This window comes from Asterias amurensis, chromosome 15 (genome assembly GCF_032118995.1).
Source record: "Asterias amurensis chromosome 15, ASM3211899v1".
NCBI lineage: Eukaryota > Metazoa > Echinodermata > Asteroidea > Forcipulatida > Asteriidae > Asterias > Asterias amurensis.
In genome coordinates, this window is record NC_092662.1 from 1,604,296 (window position 1) to 1,623,052 (window position 18,757).

The following is an 18,757-nucleotide window of genomic DNA, read 5'->3' on the forward strand; positions in this document are numbered from 1 at the left end:
TACACTTTCTTAAATATACTTCATATTTGTAGTGTCTTTAATTCTTAGACTCGTTATTTAATTCTGTTTTATGTAACACCCACATAATACAGTTCTGAAATAAATACGTTTTATTCCAGAAAAAATACTTAATACGGTAGAGACATGTACAATCATAAAATACTTCTCTACATCATTAAGTCTTTAAGTTTTAGTTCTGGTAATTTTGAGTGTTGTCCACAAAAAAAAGGATAAAAATTCTCTGCTATTTTATTTGCATATGCTTGTTTAGCGCCCTTTATGTCAACTGTGGACATATTGCTTCTAAAGGTAACTGCAGATATGCAGAGATAAACATATAACATTATCCAGGGTTTTAATTCTTTTGTGTAGCCAATAATTATAGAGCAAAAGACAGCGCGAGATAGGGAACTAAAGGTTGAGGTGAGGTATGCATTGGACGCCATTTCAGTAAGCAAGTCTTGATGCAACAATAGATCAGTGCAGACAACGACCATTGCTATCAATATTATAACAAAAGATTTGCTTACCGAAATGGCGTCCATGCACACTTCATGTTCCTTTGATAGATAAAGCTTCAGGTCCCCAACTTGTGCCTTCCTTGCTCTATAAATCATTGGGTTCAGCCTGTAATACTATATGATACACAAGTTGAATTCTTCACAAATTGAATGCTACATAAATAATTATGTACCAACTTGTTTGTAGCATCTACAATACTTTTGGATTTGTAAAAACGAACCTGATGTTAATCACTTTAAAGTCTGGCCGCTGATACCAAAAGCTCTGGAATATTCTTTTATATTTACTATTAGCGTTTTATATTGCCCACCCTAAAGAACTTGTAGGGACAATCAGTCATTAACTGTTCATACAGACAAACCTCAAGTAAAGTTGTTGAAGTTACCCTCTGTACCAAGGCCATCAGTGTGTCATATTGCCTTCTCTACCGAGGCCATTAGTGTTTCATATTAACCTCTGTACCAAGGTCATTAGTATTTCATATTTCCCTCTGTACCAAGTCCATTAGTATTTCATATTTCCCTCTGTACCAAGGCCATTAGTATTTCATATTGCCCTCTGTACCAAGGCCATTAGTGTTTCATAATGACCTAGCTGCACTCTCATTGCAGTTCCGTGCAGTTAGAAGGTAATAACAGGAGTACCTTCCTCTTCTTATTCTTTTACAAGTTCTCCCAGTTCCTCAAGGAGTTCTCTCTTGTAATCCTCAAAGTCTCCGTCGATCTCGTTCACACCCTTGTCCTCAACAACCCAAAGCTGGCAGTTGGTTTCAGTGATGAGGCGGGCGTCGTGACTAACAAGGATCACCCCTGGAGAAAAAATACAGAGAAAAAAATAAATATCAACGCATTCCACATTTGGGCCACAGTAGTAGTATTCATTCTGACATTCTGACATTCATTGAAGTGTTGTGGTGTTTCGTGGTGTTTTGTGGTGTCTTGTTACTTACCTCCCTGAAAGGCATTGATAGCATCAGCCAGGGCATCAATAGATTCAATATCCAGGTTGTTTGTAGGCTCGTCCTGAAAGTATGGGGGAAAATATTATTAAATATTTATACTTATTTCGTAACAAAACATTTGCTTGGAAAAACTGTAGCAGATAAGACCATTTATAATGGAAGTTTTTTTTATGATGACCCAATATTTCAAAGCTATTTTCAAGTAAGCAAATGTCCACCTGCTATATGACATAGTATGGTGACTGTATCTACACAGTTCACAGTCAATCAGTCAACTCTCTGATCATTTAGTATCACCCACTGCGGTAATGATTGATAGATAAGGTATGCCAGCCTGTGGTGTGAAGGCACCAACAAAGTACACAATTAATTTTGTTCCATCATACACAGCCCACAAAGCTAAATAATTTCAAACAGTTCTTCAGCTTGCTGGAAATAAAAATGTTTCAAATGGTTGATCAACTCACTGGAAAATGAGCAGAAAGATACGAGAATTACAAAAAAGCACAAGGTGATTAAACATAACTTACAAGTATGATGACGTCCGGCTCCTTTTTGCACATGTCGGCAAACGCTACTCGAGACTTCTGACCACCTGACAAGTCCTTGATTTTAATGGTGTGAGCGTGACTGATCAATCCAAACTGACCGAGGGTCTTACGAGCCTCCTGGTAGCCGAGATTGTAGCATCTCTGAAGAGGGGGAAGGGGGGGGGGTAAAGAAATAACACTCAATCAATTAAATTGTTTGCAAGTCAGAGAAGAACAAGAGGTCAAAGTCGAGGGGAGCATCAGGGTCGAGGTCACGTGACTTATGTAGACATACTACTAAGAAGGGACACTAGGTTTGTGGCAGCAGATGAAATATCTACATGCATTTTCTCAGTTTCTGGATATGCAATAAACAGTGTCTGGCTATGATAATCAAATATCTTTGTCGTAGTGAAAACATCTCTGTGATGCTACTCTCACCTGTAGATACTCCACGGCTGTCTCATCTAAATCCAGTTGATCTGCAGAGTGCTGACTGTAAAAACCTATCCTCAGTCGATGATTCTTTCTCATCTCACCAATTTCCTGTAAACATTATTTTAAAACAAATTCTTAAATCTGAAATATTTGTTCAGAAAATCCATCCACATCTTCAAAATGTTTATAGCAGTTTATATAACACTTTACCTTCAGACATTTCAAAGTGCTCATTATTTTATCACAGGCGTGACAAGCTTTACATTTCATGTGAAGGAAGAAGCAATTCAATTTCAAACAAGATGTAACTCACCGGAACTATGTTCCCCTTTAGTAAATTCAGTAGCGTACTTTTTCCGACTCCGTTCGGCCCAACGATGGCGACTGAAAGTGAATGAAGGAGACAATATCATTATCAGTAAACTTTCAGACTAAATCTAAACAAAGGCTTGAACCTTTACCAATCCTTTTATAATATCTTTAAAATTCACCCCCAGAACAAAAGATGTGGACAAAACAGACCATCGACATAGGGCTAGACAGTTCATTAATACGAAGGTCGTTGGTTCACATCCCACTCTAGTTAAAACACATTTTCCAACCAAAAATCAAGTTCTTGTTGGAAATAAAAAATGCCAGAATAAATTGAAACATTTCAGACACTTTATTAAGTAAAGAGGACTTACTTCTGGATTCCATGTCTATACCAAAGTCCAGTTTCTCAAAGAGCAGTTCTTGACCAGGATATCCAAAATCAACAGCTATTAACAAAAAATACAAACAAAAACAATTACACATCTGAAAAGTTCCTAGTCAATGCCATTTTCAAAATCAAGGCTTTGGATACAGCTAAGGCTTAAGGTCCGTCAGCTGCTCTGAAAATGAACACTTTTAGTGACAATGCAATTGTTTTAGTACAATTCTATTTCAAATGAATCATGTGTGCGATTGGCGGTCATTACCACTGAAACAGTAATTGGTTAGACCGCCGAGGCGCAAAATGGAACGGTCAGGGGATCACCAAGGGAGTCGTAGTTTTAACCAAAGCACGAGTTACAGCAGTCAATATTTGTTTTATAAAACCCTAACAGACTATTTATCATCTTGTTTCAGATACACAGATGCACAACTGATTGGGTTTGAGGTTGGTAAAAAGACGTCTGGGTACTGCAAGCCTGATAGTCGTCAGACTATCACATGGCAAACGATGCACTATCACACAGCAAACGATGCACTATCACGCAGTCGCCGTCTAGTAAAACTCAGACATATCATGTGACGCGCTCTAAACAAATGAAAAGGCAGAATATTTGTAAGGGGTGTTTATAAAGCCACATCAAGCATTCATACTTACAGTAGAGACCAAGGATCGGCGGGTTGAGTTTTGGAGGCTGGGGGAAGGTGAACTTGACGACATACTCCCGTGGTTTTTGTAGGAGTTCCACTGCCTCAAGCTCATCCTCTGTAGGGTCTCCCTTCTTACGGTTCTTTTGTTGTTTCTTACCCTGTTGAGTCTTCGTCTCCTTTTCCTGTTTGTCAACAACAACAACAACAACAACAACACAAGGTCAAAGGGGGAGAAGAGACATTGGTCAAAAAAATGGTTTGAACTCAATCAAGAAAATGAGTGAGGATTTATTCTTACATTAAAGTGCAGCAGTCGATTTCACAAAACTCTTCTTAACTTAAGACTAATCTTAGGACTTAGGACGAGTCCCAACCCTGCACTGTAGCATGCAGACCTTAAGATTAATCCTAAGTTAGGACGAGTTACTCGTTCTAACTCGAGATAAGACGAGTCCTAACTCTTTGTGAAATCCACCCCAGGATTGAAAATGATCCAAAAACATAAAAGTGATGTCACAGACCACATGGTCTAGGTCATAAAGGGCCATTTGTCTTTTAATGTGTTTTGTAGGGTTTTTACAAAATGCACTTACTGCGACTTTTGTTGACTTCCCTCTTGACTTGAGATCCTTAATTTTCTTTTCCTGTTGACATGAAATGAAGTAATAACAGTTAAAGACACTGGGCACTATTGGTAATTGTCAAAGACCAGTCTTCTCACTCAACATATGCATAAAATAACAAACCTGTGAAAACTTCAGCTCAATCGGTCATCGAAGTTGCGAGATAATAATGAAAGAAAAAACGCCCTTGTCACACAAAGTTGTGTGCTTTCTGTGCTTGATTTCAAGACCTTAAGTTCTAAATCCGAGGTCTCAAAACCAAATTCGTGGAAAATTACTTCTTTCTCGAAAACTACATTACTTCAGAGGGAGCCGTTTCTCACAATGTTTTATACTATCAACCTCTCCCCATTACTCAATACCAAGTTAGTTTTTATGCTAAAATATACACGTATAAAAACTCATAGCCTTCTCGAATTTCACTAAACAATAGTGACTTCTTATATAGCACTCAAATTTCGATCCGAAGAGCTTTTAAGTTCTAGCAGGATTTCCTCCAGAGCTTCCAATAACGACTGATCTTATTTTTTAAAGTCAGGTACCCAGACTCTTACCTGTTTCTCATATTCCTTGAGCTGTTCTTTCCTCTTCTGCTTGAACATTTTCTTGAAGGCATCTGACCAATTTAAACGTGAAATAAAAACGTGTTAGAACCAGGCAGTAAAACATTTTTTTTGTCAAATTTAATTTGAAAATTGAGCAGGCCGAATCATCTTTAACATTATACAAATAAATTATAACTTACACAAAGTCATTTACAACTTAACCCCCCCTACTGTTTGATCATTTAATATAATTTACAAACCAGATACTTTCAACTTACTGTAATTTCCCTTGTAGTATTGTAGTTTCTGCATATCTGAAAAGCAAAACGACAAGTTCTGAGTTACAAACGGTGGCACCCTATGCCAAAACAGGGCACATCTAGGAAATAATGAAACAATACAAAAAAATGGCAACACCAAGTCATCAGCCATCAGCCATGATTTCAAGGTGATGTCTTAATATTCTAAAAGCATCTACCTATTCTATTTGAACTTATCATGGGTGGGAAAAAACCATGCCACTAGGGTGGGACTTGAACCCAATCAGAATGAAAAAACACAAAGGGTAGTCAAGTAGGATTCAAATCTACACTCCCTGTATTCTAATTCAATGAGAGAATCTTCCTTTCAGTTCAAGCTGGATCTAGAACTAACCTAGATGGATCACATCCGTACAGACATCGTCAAGAAACTGCTGGTCGTGAGAAACGACGAGAAGCGTTTTCTTCCATCCTTGTAAATAGCTGGATTGAAAAAATAGAGGACATGATTGATAAGGTGGACAAACATCAACATAAAACAAAATTAGCAAGTGTGAAATCAAAGTTTGTAAACACAGCAAAAAATATTCAATGAGTGTATGTAATATGCTCTAGTTCAAATATGCTGAACTAGAACAGAGACCTTAGGATTAATTTATGTGTATCATGGCATAACAGTTAAGAGCACTGAAGGCAAGTTCTTGAGTTTCTGACCAGCAGAGTGTGGGTTTTAATCCTGGTCAAAACACTTGATCCCTTGTTGTTCATCCCTGGGGTTCATTTCACAAAGATAGTCCTAACTTAAGACTAGTCCTAGGAGTAACTATAAACTTAAGGCCAGTCCTAAGTTACATGTAGGACAAGCAACTCATCCTAACGCAGGATAAGATTAGTCTTAACTCTTTGAGAAATTAAAAAGAAACTTACTTGTTGAGCCAGATAACAGCATTAAGGTCGAGATGGTTTGTGGGTTCGTCCAGCATGAGTAATGTTGGTTCCATGAACAATGCTCTGCAAAGAAAGAAAAACTAGAAACTAGAAACGACAAGCCACTTAAAGACATAAAGATGAGTTCATTCTCATCGTTGATCGGCCGACTTGATACCTCTTACCATAATTAAGCGGGCGCATATAGTAGACCAAGGTGGTTTGAAGGCATACAGGCCCTTATTTGGAATGCGTTAAGACAATTTATAAAGAAGGGACATCCTATATATGCAGAAAACACCAGTGGAACATTGTTGACAGTCTTCGGGATAACTTTTAATTTTTATGATATTTGTCAGTGGGTTTGGCTCACCTTGCTAATGATACACGCATTCTCCACCCGCCGGAAAAGTCTTGTGTTGCTTTCTTCTGCATATCTGGTGTAAATTGCAAACCCTGGAACAAAAAACCCATAAAACATAATCAGTGCAGTCAGGTTTTAATTTTCACCGATTATCACTAATATCATTTCATCTTATCACAGCGTGCAAAAGAAAGATCACATTCGTTGTGCCCGTAACTCCTCGAGTTAAGCTATGTCCAGTAGCCATAGAGTGTAGAAGTCATTGGTTCTAATCCAACATTGGTTCTGAAAGTTAGTGAAGAAACTAAAGTAACTCACCGCCAGTATTCTTCTAGCTCTTGCTTCAGCAGAATGGGCTCCTATTGCCTCCATTTCCTCATAGACCTAAAAAAGTCAGATTTTTATTTTTATATATAGATTTTGTATGGATTTTGAATGGATTCTTTGATGATGAAAAGAACTTAAACTTTGACCAACCTGTTTTAACCGTTCACTGTGAGTATCGTCTCCTCGTTCACTCTCTGCTATTAATTCTTTCTCCTGTGAGGTGAAAAAAAATTCCATAAAGTACTCTGTTAATGCAAAAATATTAACAAATCACCAAATGGAATTGCACTCATGAAGATGAGAACAAGATGTTTTTCAACTGTGGGTTTTGAGGCATTGCATGAACGAGTACTCGTCCTAACTCGCGATAGGATTAATCCTAGCGTTTAGTGAATCATAGCTTGTCTGGCTATGCATTTACTAGCCTCGACGCTGAATTCACCGGCCTAGGGACAGTGGTCCAATATCAATTTCAAACCCTGTCAAACAGATTGATTTTAAAGAACACAAAACCACTGGGCTTGTTTAGTCATGAATTTACTTGCCTGCCACTAAAATGACTGGCCTGGTGGCCTGTGGTCCAGTATAGTCACTTTCAAGCACTGTCGAACAGATTGAATTAAGCAAATTTAGTTTGAAATGAACCCTGCCTACTTGCCTCTTTCATGAGCTTCAATCGTATTGTGTCTGAGTTCAGAACGGCTTCAAATGCTGGTGTCGCGTCAGCTTTTACCTCTACAAAATGTAAAACGGAAATCATTGCATTACAAGACAAACAGTGACTCAACGCGAAATTTTAGTTTAATGGTTTTGTTGTTATGTGTTTATATCACTGTATCGTAATTCATGGAATAGAAGGCCACAGGAATATAAGCCACAAGATCAGAAAATCTCAACAGGTCGTCGAAGTTGCGAGATGATAATGAAAGAAAATAACCCTGTCACACGAAGTTGTGTGATTTCAAATTTTCAAAACCTCAAATCTAATTCTGAGGTCTTGAAATCAAATTCGTGGAAAATGACTTCCTTCCCGTAAACTAGGTTACTTCAGAGGGAGCCATTTCTCACACTGTTTTATACCATCAACCTCTCCCCATTACTTGTGACCAAGTAAGGTTTTATGCTAACAATTATTTTGAGTAATTATCAAAAGTGTCCACTGCCTTCAAAGGCAAACCCTGACTAGGTTGTTTTGTATCCAAATCTGCTTACCCTGTTCACATAGTAGGCAATCTATATTTGGTGGAATGGCTAAGGCTCTTGTTGCAATATGATTCAGCAGAGTTGTCTTTCCCATACTGTAATAACAAATCAATCAGAAATAGCTTCAATCAGTATAGGAAACTTTACCATTTCAAACCAGGGGTCGGTTTCACAAAGAGTTAAGACTTGTCTTATCTTGAAATAGCACGAGTTATTCGTCCAAACTTAGGACAAGCAAAACGTCAAATATCTCCTAACTCTTTGAGAAATCGACCCCTGCTCACAATTGAACATCAATATGGAGTGTTGCGACTGTTTTTAGTGTTTGTCTTATAATCTCTCTGTCCACTGGAATGATTTGCTTACCCATTAGGTCCGACCAGGCCATATCGTCTTCCTTGTGCGATGGCTAATGTTGCATTGTTAAACAGGGTCTTCCCAGCTGCAGATATTGAAAACTTCTCTATCTGTGAAATTAAAACCATTGATAAATTGAAAAGAATACAATTTATTTCTAGTAAAAGCTAAAGCTAGGTTGTTAGATTGGTAAGTCCTCCAAAAATTATTGACTTGAAAAAATTACTTGGTAAGAAGCAATGCAGCTGTTGACAGCATAAAGTATTTTCTAGAAAAGGCTCCCTCCAAAGCAATATGGTTTGGAAATGTTTTACCCTAAAACAGTTTAATCTGATTTCAAATGGCTCAACAAATAATAGCTTACCTTGATGTCTGTGGCATTCTCTAGTAATGCTCCCTTGGTCGTTTTCTCTTGTTGTGATAGCGAGAATTGTGACAAGTCATCTCCGACGCTGGCCAACTGCATCGACTGCAGGAACTCTTGCTGTCAAAGTCAACAAAGAAAATCAAGGTAATATCCATCCTTTTTATTGGTTAACCATTACATTTTTTTCTAAATAATTTAGGGTTGAAAAAAGAAAAATTTACTAGAGTAGGACCAGCCCTCTACTAACTGACCTATCTAGCCCTATGTTGGCTGTCTCCCTATTTTGTCAATATCTTTGCGTGGGGTTGCCATTCAGAAGCCATTCAACCTGTGAGTGCCCTATAGCCAGGGATCAGAACAAGGACTTGAACCCACACTCTGCTGATCAGAAACACCAGAGCTTGAGTTGCAGCTACGACAGGCCACAATTATACGCCCCCTGAACTGACTTCAAATGTGGCTATTGGTCTGCTGTTTGCATAGAAAACGTTTTTACAACTTTCTACAATAAACATAACATACATACATGCTTCTTTTGTTTCTTCAGTTCTTTCTTGCTGATCTTCTTGGTCTTCTCTGCTGGCTCTGAGGTTGGCTTCGGCTCGGGAGAAGGATCTTGACCTGTTTCACAAAGAGAATGACAAACAAATAATACAAATGTTACTTTTCAGTGTGTGAACGTAAATTAATTTGACGATTAGACTGGCTGTGATTGCTACCATAAATACATCAGAAAGAGAAAGACACATTTATGACAAAACATGTTCAAAATCTGAGCTACCAAACTTTGCTTACTAGAACAGCTTAATAGTCTGGGCACAACTTCACAGAGCTGCTTAAGCACAACAGATAGCTAAGCGCAACAAAGTTTTGCTAACCAAAATTTGGTTACCAACCAAACTACTATGCGACGTGTACAAATTGTGATTGGTATCCTGCTGATTTCTAATGAGCAAACAAATCATAAGCAATATTTTGTGCATAAGCAGCTCTATGGAACTGGGCCCTGGTAGGCTACTTAACAAAAAGTTTCAGCGCAAGGCCTGTTGCCCAATGCTATGCCTTGTCATTCAACCTATACTTCCTTACTCTGTTCTTGTGCTTCGTCTTCGCCCTGGTCGTCCATGTCATCTTCATCATCATCTTCCTTTGTGCGACCTGCAGATACAAGGAAACAATTTACCATTATGCATATACAGAATCAAAACCAACAAAATTATAGAAACATCCAATGTTCTACTCACATAGTGCAAAATGTTAACTGGTGTTTTTGTATAAGACAAGGTTTCTTTTGCAAAGTTATGCTTTTGCAAAACTTCATAGGTAGAGCAGGTCAGTTTCGTAGTACAGCTATACACCGGCTGGCAGAGTATATATTCTATCAATCAAAACCACAGTGGATGATATTGAATGGTCAAACCATAGAGGGGGGTTGACAAGTCGTCAAGTTGTACCTTTTGTCTTTTCCTTCTTGTCTCTTCCCTTTGTCTTCTTTGGTTTCTCCTCGACTTCTTCTGTCTCCTCCTCTTCACTGTCAGGCATCTCATCTTCAAGAACACTCAGAGCAGCAAAACCTCCTGCAAAAAAACCCACAACAGTATATTTTATGACCCGTCGATGAAGACCCACAAGCCATTTTGAAATATGGCGGACACAATGCTACAACACTATAAGGTTTGGGTAAATTTGTGTGTATACACCCAAACCAAACAGTACACTCCTATCACGTCCGCCATACTTCAAAAAGGCTCATTGGGCTAGTTGCCTCCCCCCCCCCCCCCCAACACAATATAGAGAGCCTTACAACTTTGCACTTAGGGCATTCAATTGGCGCAGTGTTATCTTTCCCCTGCCATCCATCTCTAGGACTCCGGTTCTAATCCTGCCAAGGGGCACTATGTGGATTGGATTTTCAGTCCCAAACTGATTGCATGGGTTTCCTTGAAATAATTCTCTACGGTTTCTTCCAACATCTAAACCTCAAACTTCTTTCCTTGTCTTCTCACATCCAGAATTAATACAAAATACATAAACTTTTCTCCATCTCTACAAACATCAGCTCATGAAATATTATCTTTATGGGAATCTAGGCAGTTTTTGTTACATTGAATGCAGCACAAAAATCACAGAGACATTTACACAATCCTGGCAGTGGCAGAATTTTCAAAGTGTCACATTACCTTTTTTATTCTTTTTCGATTTTACTGGTGTAATATCCTCCTCATCATCCTCAACAGCTAGACTCTCCATCTTCTTTTCCAGCATCAAGTCTTCCTCGTCGTCGTTATTACCTTCTCCTGTCATCCAAGACTTGTCTTTCTTCTTCTTTTCTTTTTTCTTGGCTAGATTAATTCAAAAAGAAGTGTCACTCATCTCAACTTGGGCCAAGTTTAAGTTATTTTGAACAAAATGTTGGTGCATTTGAAATGTTTTCAGCATGCAGCAGGACTCAGGATTTAGGATATATCATATAGGAGATACTAGTGATAGCCCCCTAAATCCCCCCCCCCCCCAAAAAAAAAAAATGATGTAAACACTCCCCAATCAATCAGTAGGCCCAAATAAATAATATGTACGAAGCGCCCTCCCCCAGCGGGCCCCTTGGATAACTTTCCGTATGGCGCCACCACTTTTTCACTCATTTTTACAAAAAGGGATATATCAATCAGGTAAATTAGATAATATATTATTTTATTTCGAATGAAAAAGTGGTGGCGCCATACGGAAACTTTTCCGGCCCCTTTTCTGTCTGTAATTAAACCTAAGTAAACACAGAGAGTTACAGTAGCAGCCTCAAAACCATTAGTACTACAAAATACAATAACAATGTAGGGGATATACCCTAGATCGTCGTACCTTTCTTTGTTTTGCCAGCTGCGGCAGACTTCCCATCCCCTTCTCCACCACTGCCGTCTGCTGCTTCGTCAGCCCCGTTCGCCGTTGCCTTCTTTTCCGCTTCGTCGCCGTACCATTCCTCTTCAACAGCCTTTTTCTTGTCCTTCTTTTTCGGCATTTTTTTCTGATAAAAGGAGGATTAAATGTTGGTAGAACGGACTCTGACACCTTGCTGCACAACTTTCTTGATAACAAAAGTCACTGTTTTCTGCTATTTAAGACAAAAACAGTGTGATTTCGCAATCAAAATAATACAAAACGCAGACGGTAGAACATGTGTCCTCAGAGAAATATGCAAATTCGTACGTAGATTGGGACACATCTTCCCTGGTTTGCAAATGGACTGGTTCGTCACTACAAAGTGCGGGGTACCAGCGAGCGCTCGCCCGCCCTCTTGCGATAAAAAAACCACAACTAAATTCTTGAAAAAATATCCTCTCCATAATTATGGAGGTAGGATTAATCCTAACTCCATGCCATAATCAGCATTCCTTCCCTCAATTTAGACCCTAATTAAAGCTTTGTCTTCAAATCCCTTTTAAGAAATTTTAATGATTGAAAAACTTACAAACTAAGGAACAAGATGAATATTTCATTCAGGTTAATTTATTTTATTATCATATCACTTAAAATATAAAAAAAGTAAACAATTGTTAATGCCATTTTGGATAGTGAATTTTAATGGTCGAGAAAGGATCACTTTATGTGACAGTATGGAGGACGAAAAATTGCCTTTACACCTCTGATATCAGAATAGCAGAAAAGCAAATTTTATGGGGTTTTTATACCAATTTTTCTACTATCCTACTTTTCTGCTACTTTTCATGGACCCAAATATTTACAGAGTTAGTCAGGGCAATAATTCCTGGAAAGTTCTTGAAAAGGGGCTATATTGAATATATTTGAGTGTGGCACCATCTGCCAGCCCTCTCATCACCGGGCAAGCTCTAGCGAGTGAGAAACCTGCTCTAGACTGCGGCGCAGCGCAGAGCATCACGGTGTTGAATCCCATTCACTGACTCAGTTTTTCCTGAGGGTAAACAGAGCGCCGAATACAAAACAAAGGCCTGGCATTTCATCTTTGAGAGGGCAAGGTCATTTTCATTTTGCAATGAGCATCCCGATAAAATATCTTACGATCTATTGTAAGGGCAACAAGGCCAAGACCAGGGCACATACACCCTACCCTCTGTGCATTTCAGGCTTGAGTATGCCTCGGTTTTTCATACACCAGTCAGTATTCGATGATGATATCCAAAATATTGTTCAGTATCCCTGATGCAAGTAGTTCATCATTTCAAGTTGTGATGGACTTAAACATCTAAAGACGTCTAGGGCAACGTACTCCAAAGTGTTTATTTTGTGGCATCAGGAACTTTTAACTTGTATCTTGATGCGTAATACTCCTCTTCAAGTTCAAATAAATTCAATGACATTTCATCCCGTAGCTGCATGATCTTTTCATCGACTTCCGCTTGAACATTGCGAAGAAATCGTGTACGCTGAGCTATGGCTGCATTGGCTGAAGGGAAATCATTCAAGATGAGAAATTCTTTGATGTCCGAGACGAGTTTCATGAGAGACTCACCGGCACGAACCTGAAAAAGAGTGAAACACGAAAAAGCATTTGTTAAAGACAACTCCAAATACATCTTCAAATTTTAAACAGAGAAAAGTAAGAGTTTTAAAAACAGATTCAGGTCAGTTGAACTGTTAAAGTGTTCCTCTTGAACGATCATAGGACATAGTTCAGGCTTGATACTTCACAGAGGCAACGATGGGGATTGCCTTCGTGCTCTTGAATGCTCCGTTAGAAATTTACAATTTCATCATAGGGTGCCAAGAAGAAAATGTCTTGGTGCCCTTGACCTTTTACAAAACAAAGCATATAGTGCCAACACGAAAATTCTCACATGTAGAAATTTTCTTGTAGTTTGGCACAATGTCTTTGTCCAGCAGTTTAGAAACTTGCATCATTCAAGCCAATCCATTGATAAACCTACTATATTTGCTGCTCTGACATGCATTTCATTTTGTTCTTGCTCTCCCTGGGTCTGTCTCGCTACTTGTGTCTCCTCGTCAACCTGTAAGCGAATGAAACAAGAAATGTATTGCCTTAATATCAAACACCATTTTGTGGTCAATGAAAAAACTACACTACTAAGCCATCTTACCATCAAGTACCTTAGCATTATGGGGAAATATCTTTTCCTTTTGATTGATGTATTATAATTTGTGATATAAACCTACCAAAGGAAAGATATTAATTGAGGTAACATTGCTTTTACATTTATGTTTATGTTGGTTTACTCAGCAGGACCCATTGTACTGGCAGTTATTGTTATCAACTTTTAATTAAATATTTTTTAATTGGAAAAGTTTCCATATCCTGCTGCCAACATTTTTTAATTCGTTATGAAATAAAATAGTATCTTATTTACTCAAATGAGCTATTCCTTTTTATAAAAATTGTTGGGAAAAGTGGTGGCAGGATGCGGACAATTTTCCACTTGATTATTTGAAGCACAATGCATCAGCATCTTATTTCCAGGATCAATCACATTACCGTAACCTACCTTTGCAAGTTTTAATATTTCTGTAAAGTTATCCTGAATGGATTGAACATCTCCGCGAAGCCGTCGTGCGTACGTCTTAAGGAGATTGTCTTTACTTTGTGGTAGCGCCCTCTGAGAACCTGCTTGAGACATGCTGATTCTGCTATTAAAAGATGAACCTATAAAACAACAACAAAAGAAAAATGTATAAACAAAACAACATGCAGTAAACAGCGCCCTCACTCATCCAAATCTAGCCATGTATACAAAAACGTATCACTGTGTTTATTTTGCTCAAAGGCAGCAACTTTGACAGCTTGGATGCAATTAAATATTGTCATTCATACCTGCACTCCAATTTCAGCTGGCTGTTCATGTCCTGTTGATGGAAAAGTGAAATAAATGCACAAAAACACCCGATAATGGCTGACATAAACATTCACGATGACAAGTCCATAGCAAACACGCTGAGCGTTTTTTAGTCTGGCCCCGAAGTACATTTGCTTCCCTCTTTCGTTAAACGAAGTCAGACACATGACTCTCGGGTGCTTACTAATTTTCGAACTCTCGTGATTTCACACGAGATCGTCCTCTTTCCGTGGCAGCCAAAATGGTAGGATGGATGGTTGTCGTTGTGTTGGAAATTAAATCGCCTTTAAATCTCTAACATCGTTTAAAATTATCACATTAAATTGAAGTATTATACCCAACAATGGTATATCTGCAAATACATATCATTATTTGTATTCAACTATATTTAAAACAATCGTAAAATGCTACAAATATGTAACGTATGAGTATTGCAATGCGTTGGGCCATGACAATCTTTTTCTAAACCTGTTTACGAGGGCCATAACCTTAAAATGCTGATATTATTTGTCTGTTTGGGCTTCATTCTTGTGGGAATAACTTGTTAATAAGTTTATAAATTTGTGCAGAAAGTGGAATAACGTTCATATGACGACGAAAATGTAATATAAATTATATAAAATAAAAAAAAAATATTTGACCATTTTCAATTTCATTTTCCCAAACAGAATACACATGCATATTTAAAAAAAGCCAGGGCATTTAGTAATACATTTTTCAAAATTAATGTGAAATTGAAAATGTTGACTGAGACAGAATGTGAGGGTGCTTGGCCATTGGATGGAGTGGATTGCATTTGATTTTGAAGCTGGAAAGGAAATTAATTTAATGATTGACAAAATTATGAACTTCTGTTTGGGAATGTAATTTTGGAAAGGAGTGACAAAAAGTTCAGACTTTTCTCTGAAGATCAAGCAATTACACACCAAACTAGTTAGTAAACTCACAATAAATTGCTTTGACTTTTCAGCCCAAAGCCAAGAAAGCTCCGAGGGGTAAGAAGGTGGCTCCGGCCCCTTACGCAGCTCGCCAAGCTGCCCCCAAGAAGGTTGTCAACCCCCTTTTTGAGAAGCGTCCCAAGAACTTTGGCATCGGTAAGTAAAGATCAAAAGTAAATCCGACCCACCTTTGTTTTTGTTGATTGTATTTTCCTAACCATTTGGGAAAGCTTACAAGTTTGTATTCCGCCATTGACAAGTGGAAAAGTTTACTTCAGCGTGCTTTCCTGGTTACCAGTCAAAGTTTTTATGTTCTTGAATTATTAATTGATAACAATGGAAGTTCATTTTCAATTTCCGAAGGGAACTTCAATAGGAAAAGTGTATGGGAAATGTTTAGAACATGGGGCTACAGCCCGTGTAGTTCCAAGCCGAAAGACATTTTTAAAAACGACACTCTTATCATTGTTTTCAGGTCAAGGCATCCAGCCTAAGCGTGACTTGTCCCGCTTTGTCAAGTGGCCCAAGTATGTCCGTCTGCAACGTCAGCGTGCCATCCTCTTCAAGCGTCTGAAGGTTCCACCATCCATCAACCAGTTCAACCAGACCTTGGACCGTCAGACAGGTATAAATAGAAGCTTCATCCATCCTCTGCCTTATTTAGTGAACGATTCCCAATGTCCCAGAACAAAATTCTACACAACATTAGCATTTTGTGGGCACAAAATGTTCTGTCCAAATATTTTGCCATGCTTGTTCAAAATCATTCCCTAATCAACGAACAAGCGCACAGAATATTTATTGTACCCAAAAAGGAATTCCTCTATCAGTTAAATTCTTGAATTATTCCTGCAGTGATGTATTGAATTTCTTCACCTGAAGAGCCCATGGCTTAATGTGTGGATCAAACACCGAGCTTTTTAAATCTGAGCAGGATAATCAACAAAAAAGTTATTATTTTAGGCTAAAATGTCAAAATCACTAAAAACCTAGAATTATCTGTATCGTTAACTGTTTTATCTCCTCTCGCTTCCGCCCAATAGCCACCCAGCTGTTCCGTCTGATGAACAAGTACCGCCCTGAGACCAAGCAGGATAAGAAGCAACGCCTGCGAGCTCGTGCTGCCCTGCGTGCTGAGGGCAAAGAAGATGTCCCAACTCGCCGCCCCAATATCGTCAGGTCCGGGGTGAACACAGTGACTTCTCTAGTTGAGTCCAAGAAGGCTCAGCTGGTCATGATCGCCCATGATGTTGATCCTATTGAGGTATGTATGCGTAAAGGAGTGCAGAAGCGGTGGTATAGTTTTGGAAAAAATTATATCGCATTATAGAATTCGTCCCGTGTGTTTGCTGCATGGAAAACAAGCTAGACACGTCTCCAATGTTAAGAGTTTATGGATCTTGTGGCCAATTCTGGAGTTCTTACACGATTAGTTTTAAATAGGTGATGTTTGGCGTGTTGGATGGAAAGGATTTACAGAGTCTAAGTGCAAGCAATCCTCGCACCCCTCCAATTTTGTTGATTCTTTGTGACGTCTTCGTTCTGGACTGTAGATTGTGTAAAGAACTTGGTATTTGATAATTTTGTACTCCTGCAGTGATGTTTTGAATTTCTTCACCTGAAGAGCCCATGGCTTAATGTGTGGATCAAACACAGAGCTTTTTAAATCTGAGCAGGAATAAGATCAAATCAAATTAAAGTTTTTTACATTGTTGAAAAGCCACTATTCAATTTATTTGGTTCTATCTTTGTGGTAAGTTAAAGTCAATTATATTTTCATCTTTCTTTTTGTTAGGTGGTGATGTTCCTTCCAGCTCTGTGCCGCAAGATGGAAGTGCCCTACTGCATCATTAAGGGAAAGGCACGACTTGGAGCCGTCGTTCATCGCAAGACCGCAACGTGCTTGGCATTCAGCAATGTCAACAGGTAAAAACAGTCTTCCTCTATTCTGAAAATGTGCACTTGAAAAGCTCGAGTATGCCTCATGTGCAATCTGCTAATACTTGACAGTCTGATTTATGGTGGAAGTTGAAATAAAAGTTCTGTTTCAAGTTAAAGAAATGTGTTTACATGATCAGAAACCTCAGACTTTTATCTGAATTTTGAATATCTTGTTGTCTACCTAGTGAGAAAGAAAGCAACAAGTTTTGTTTAGTTATACATTTTTCCCAGGGAAATCTATAGCTCCGGAGGTTACTAGGGAGTTGAAAACTCATCATTTCAACATGCCTCCTAAAAATTAGATCCCCAATCATATTTTGTCGTTACTGATGCTCACTCCTGTACTTATAAAGTAGAATTGTAGACTAAGACCTGTAGCTAATTATCCTCCCCTCTTTTCCCCAGCGAGGACAAGGGCTCTCTGGCCAAGATCATTGAAGCAGTCAAGACCAACTACAATGACAGATACGAGGAGGTACGTACAAAGACATCTTGGGGAATTTTCTTAAGCATAGGTGGCGTCTTGGCAAGACTGACCGTAGAAACACGTTCCTGCGATGATGTATTGAATTTCTTCACCTGAAGCAATTGCTATGTGGATCTAATCATCGAGCTTTTTAAATCTGAGTAGGAACGTACAAAAACAAAGTTTGTCAGTCAGTAAACATTTTTGGTATCTACTATTGAATCCATTGGAATTGTTGATCAACAGTGGACATAATGAAGTTGTGCTGGGAATTGTACGATTGTGCCTCAAAAAAACATTTGTTCATTACTGGGCGTATCAATCTTACCAAAATCAAAACAGTTTGGTGTTAAGTGATCATAGGGTAGTGGGAGATTGAGGGTTGCATGTCGACGCGGCCCACAGGGAGCTCTCACGTTCCTAAAAATAATCAATGAATAACATTTCTGTCTTTACCTTCACTTCGCAGATCCGTCGTCACTGGGGTGGTGGACAGCTCGGCAGCAAGAGCAACGACAGAATTCGCAAGCTGGAGAAGATCAAGGCAAAGGAGCTGGCAAGCCGGACATAAACTTTAAGAAACACAACATTGAGCGCTATAAAAACCATACACCAATTCGCCAAAAATACTTGGGAAATCTTCATGCCTTCATCCTTGGAATATCTTGGCTGGTTTTTTACATTGGCCGCCAACTCTCAACCTTTTGTTTTTAAATCTTGAAACATTTGACAAGTGTTCACGAGAACGAGTGTAAAATAAAACCAAGAGATAGTGGAAGTAAATAAAAACAAAACAGTTACCTGTGGAAAACAATGGAGCAT

At 38.6% G+C, this 18,757-nt stretch overlaps 3 protein-coding genes and 3 non-coding genes across 6 annotated transcripts; 4 read left to right on the forward strand and 2 right to left on the reverse strand.

Annotated features, from left to right (window-relative positions):
- Positions 1 to 19: 19 nt before the first annotated feature.
- On the reverse strand, positions 20 to 11,966 carry LOC139948017 (ATP-binding cassette sub-family F member 1-like). Its single transcript, XM_071945985.1, has 24 exons — positions 11,628 to 11,966; positions 10,952 to 11,113; positions 10,226 to 10,348; positions 9,861 to 9,929; positions 9,298 to 9,392; positions 8,769 to 8,888; positions 8,414 to 8,514; positions 8,057 to 8,142; positions 7,503 to 7,579; positions 6,995 to 7,057; positions 6,836 to 6,901; positions 6,527 to 6,609; positions 6,154 to 6,237; positions 5,621 to 5,709; positions 5,245 to 5,280; positions 4,976 to 5,037; positions 4,392 to 4,442; positions 3,806 to 3,980; positions 3,138 to 3,212; positions 2,765 to 2,835; positions 2,455 to 2,559; positions 2,014 to 2,175; positions 1,472 to 1,544; positions 20 to 1,331 (listed from the first exon to the last, which is right to left on the reverse strand). The coding sequence occupies exons 1-24, from the start codon at positions 11,782 to 11,784 to the stop codon at positions 1,177 to 1,179; spliced, it is 2,340 nt and encodes a 779-aa protein (XP_071802086.1). The 5' UTR covers positions 11,785 to 11,966; the 3' UTR covers positions 20 to 1,176.
- A 300-nt stretch (positions 11,967 to 12,266) lies between these two features.
- On the reverse strand, positions 12,267 to 14,720 carry LOC139948060 (mediator of RNA polymerase II transcription subunit 22-like). Its single transcript, XM_071946067.1, has 4 exons — positions 14,569 to 14,720; positions 14,243 to 14,400; positions 13,670 to 13,750; positions 12,267 to 13,264 (listed from the first exon to the last, which is right to left on the reverse strand). The coding sequence occupies exons 2-4, from the start codon at positions 14,372 to 14,374 to the stop codon at positions 13,022 to 13,024; spliced, it is 456 nt and encodes a 151-aa protein (XP_071802168.1). The 5' UTR covers positions 14,375 to 14,400; positions 14,569 to 14,720; the 3' UTR covers positions 12,267 to 13,021.
- Positions 14,721 to 15,542: 822 nt separating this feature from the next.
- Positions 15,543 to 18,746, forward strand: LOC139948377 (large ribosomal subunit protein eL8-like; the record flags this gene model as incomplete). The annotated part of the gene is made up of 6 exons (XM_071946517.1): positions 15,543 to 15,684; positions 16,004 to 16,153; positions 16,572 to 16,792; positions 17,324 to 17,454; positions 17,875 to 17,944; positions 18,405 to 18,746. Coding segments are annotated over 6 exons (816 nt in total), but the record flags the coding sequence as incomplete, so codon positions are not given.
- Positions 16,378 to 16,463, forward strand: LOC139948550 (small nucleolar RNA SNORD36). The gene has a single exon (XR_011787458.1). It is a non-coding gene; the product is annotated as a small nucleolar RNA SNORD36 (small nucleolar RNA).
- Positions 17,120 to 17,205, forward strand: LOC139948551 (small nucleolar RNA SNORD36). The gene has a single exon (XR_011787459.1). It is a non-coding gene; the product is annotated as a small nucleolar RNA SNORD36 (small nucleolar RNA).
- On the forward strand, positions 18,022 to 18,101 carry LOC139948549 (small nucleolar RNA SNORD36). Its single transcript, XR_011787457.1, has one exon. It is a non-coding gene; the product is annotated as a small nucleolar RNA SNORD36 (small nucleolar RNA).
- Positions 18,747 to 18,757: the final 11 nt, after the last annotated feature.

Excerpts from the sequence above, each read along its gene's own strand:
- LOC139948017 (XM_071945985.1), bottom strand. The coding sequence starts at position 11,784 with ATGCCGAAAAAGAAGGACAAGAAAAAGGCTGTTGAAGAGGAATGGTAC. Across the intron at positions 7,058-7,502 it reads GATTGAAGCTCATGAAAGAG|GAGAAAGAATTAATAGCAGA; the intron begins GCAAGTAGGCAG and ends TTCACCTCACAG. Across the intron at positions 5,038-5,244 it reads ATACTACAAGGGAAATTACA|ATGCCTTCAAGAAAATGTTC; the intron begins GTAAGTTGAAAG and ends TAAATTGGTCAG.
- LOC139948060 (XM_071946067.1), bottom strand. The coding sequence starts at position 14,374 with ATGTCTCAAGCAGGTTCTCAGAGGGCGCTACCACAAAGTAAAGACAAT. Across the intron at positions 13,751-14,242 it reads AAATATTAAAACTTGCAAAG|GTTGACGAGGAGACACAAGT; the intron begins GTAGGTTACGGT and ends ATTCGCTTACAG. Across the intron at positions 13,265-13,669 it reads ATGTCAGAGCAGCAAATATA|GTTCGTGCCGGTGAGTCTCT; the intron begins GTAGGTTTATCA and ends ACTCTTTTTCAG.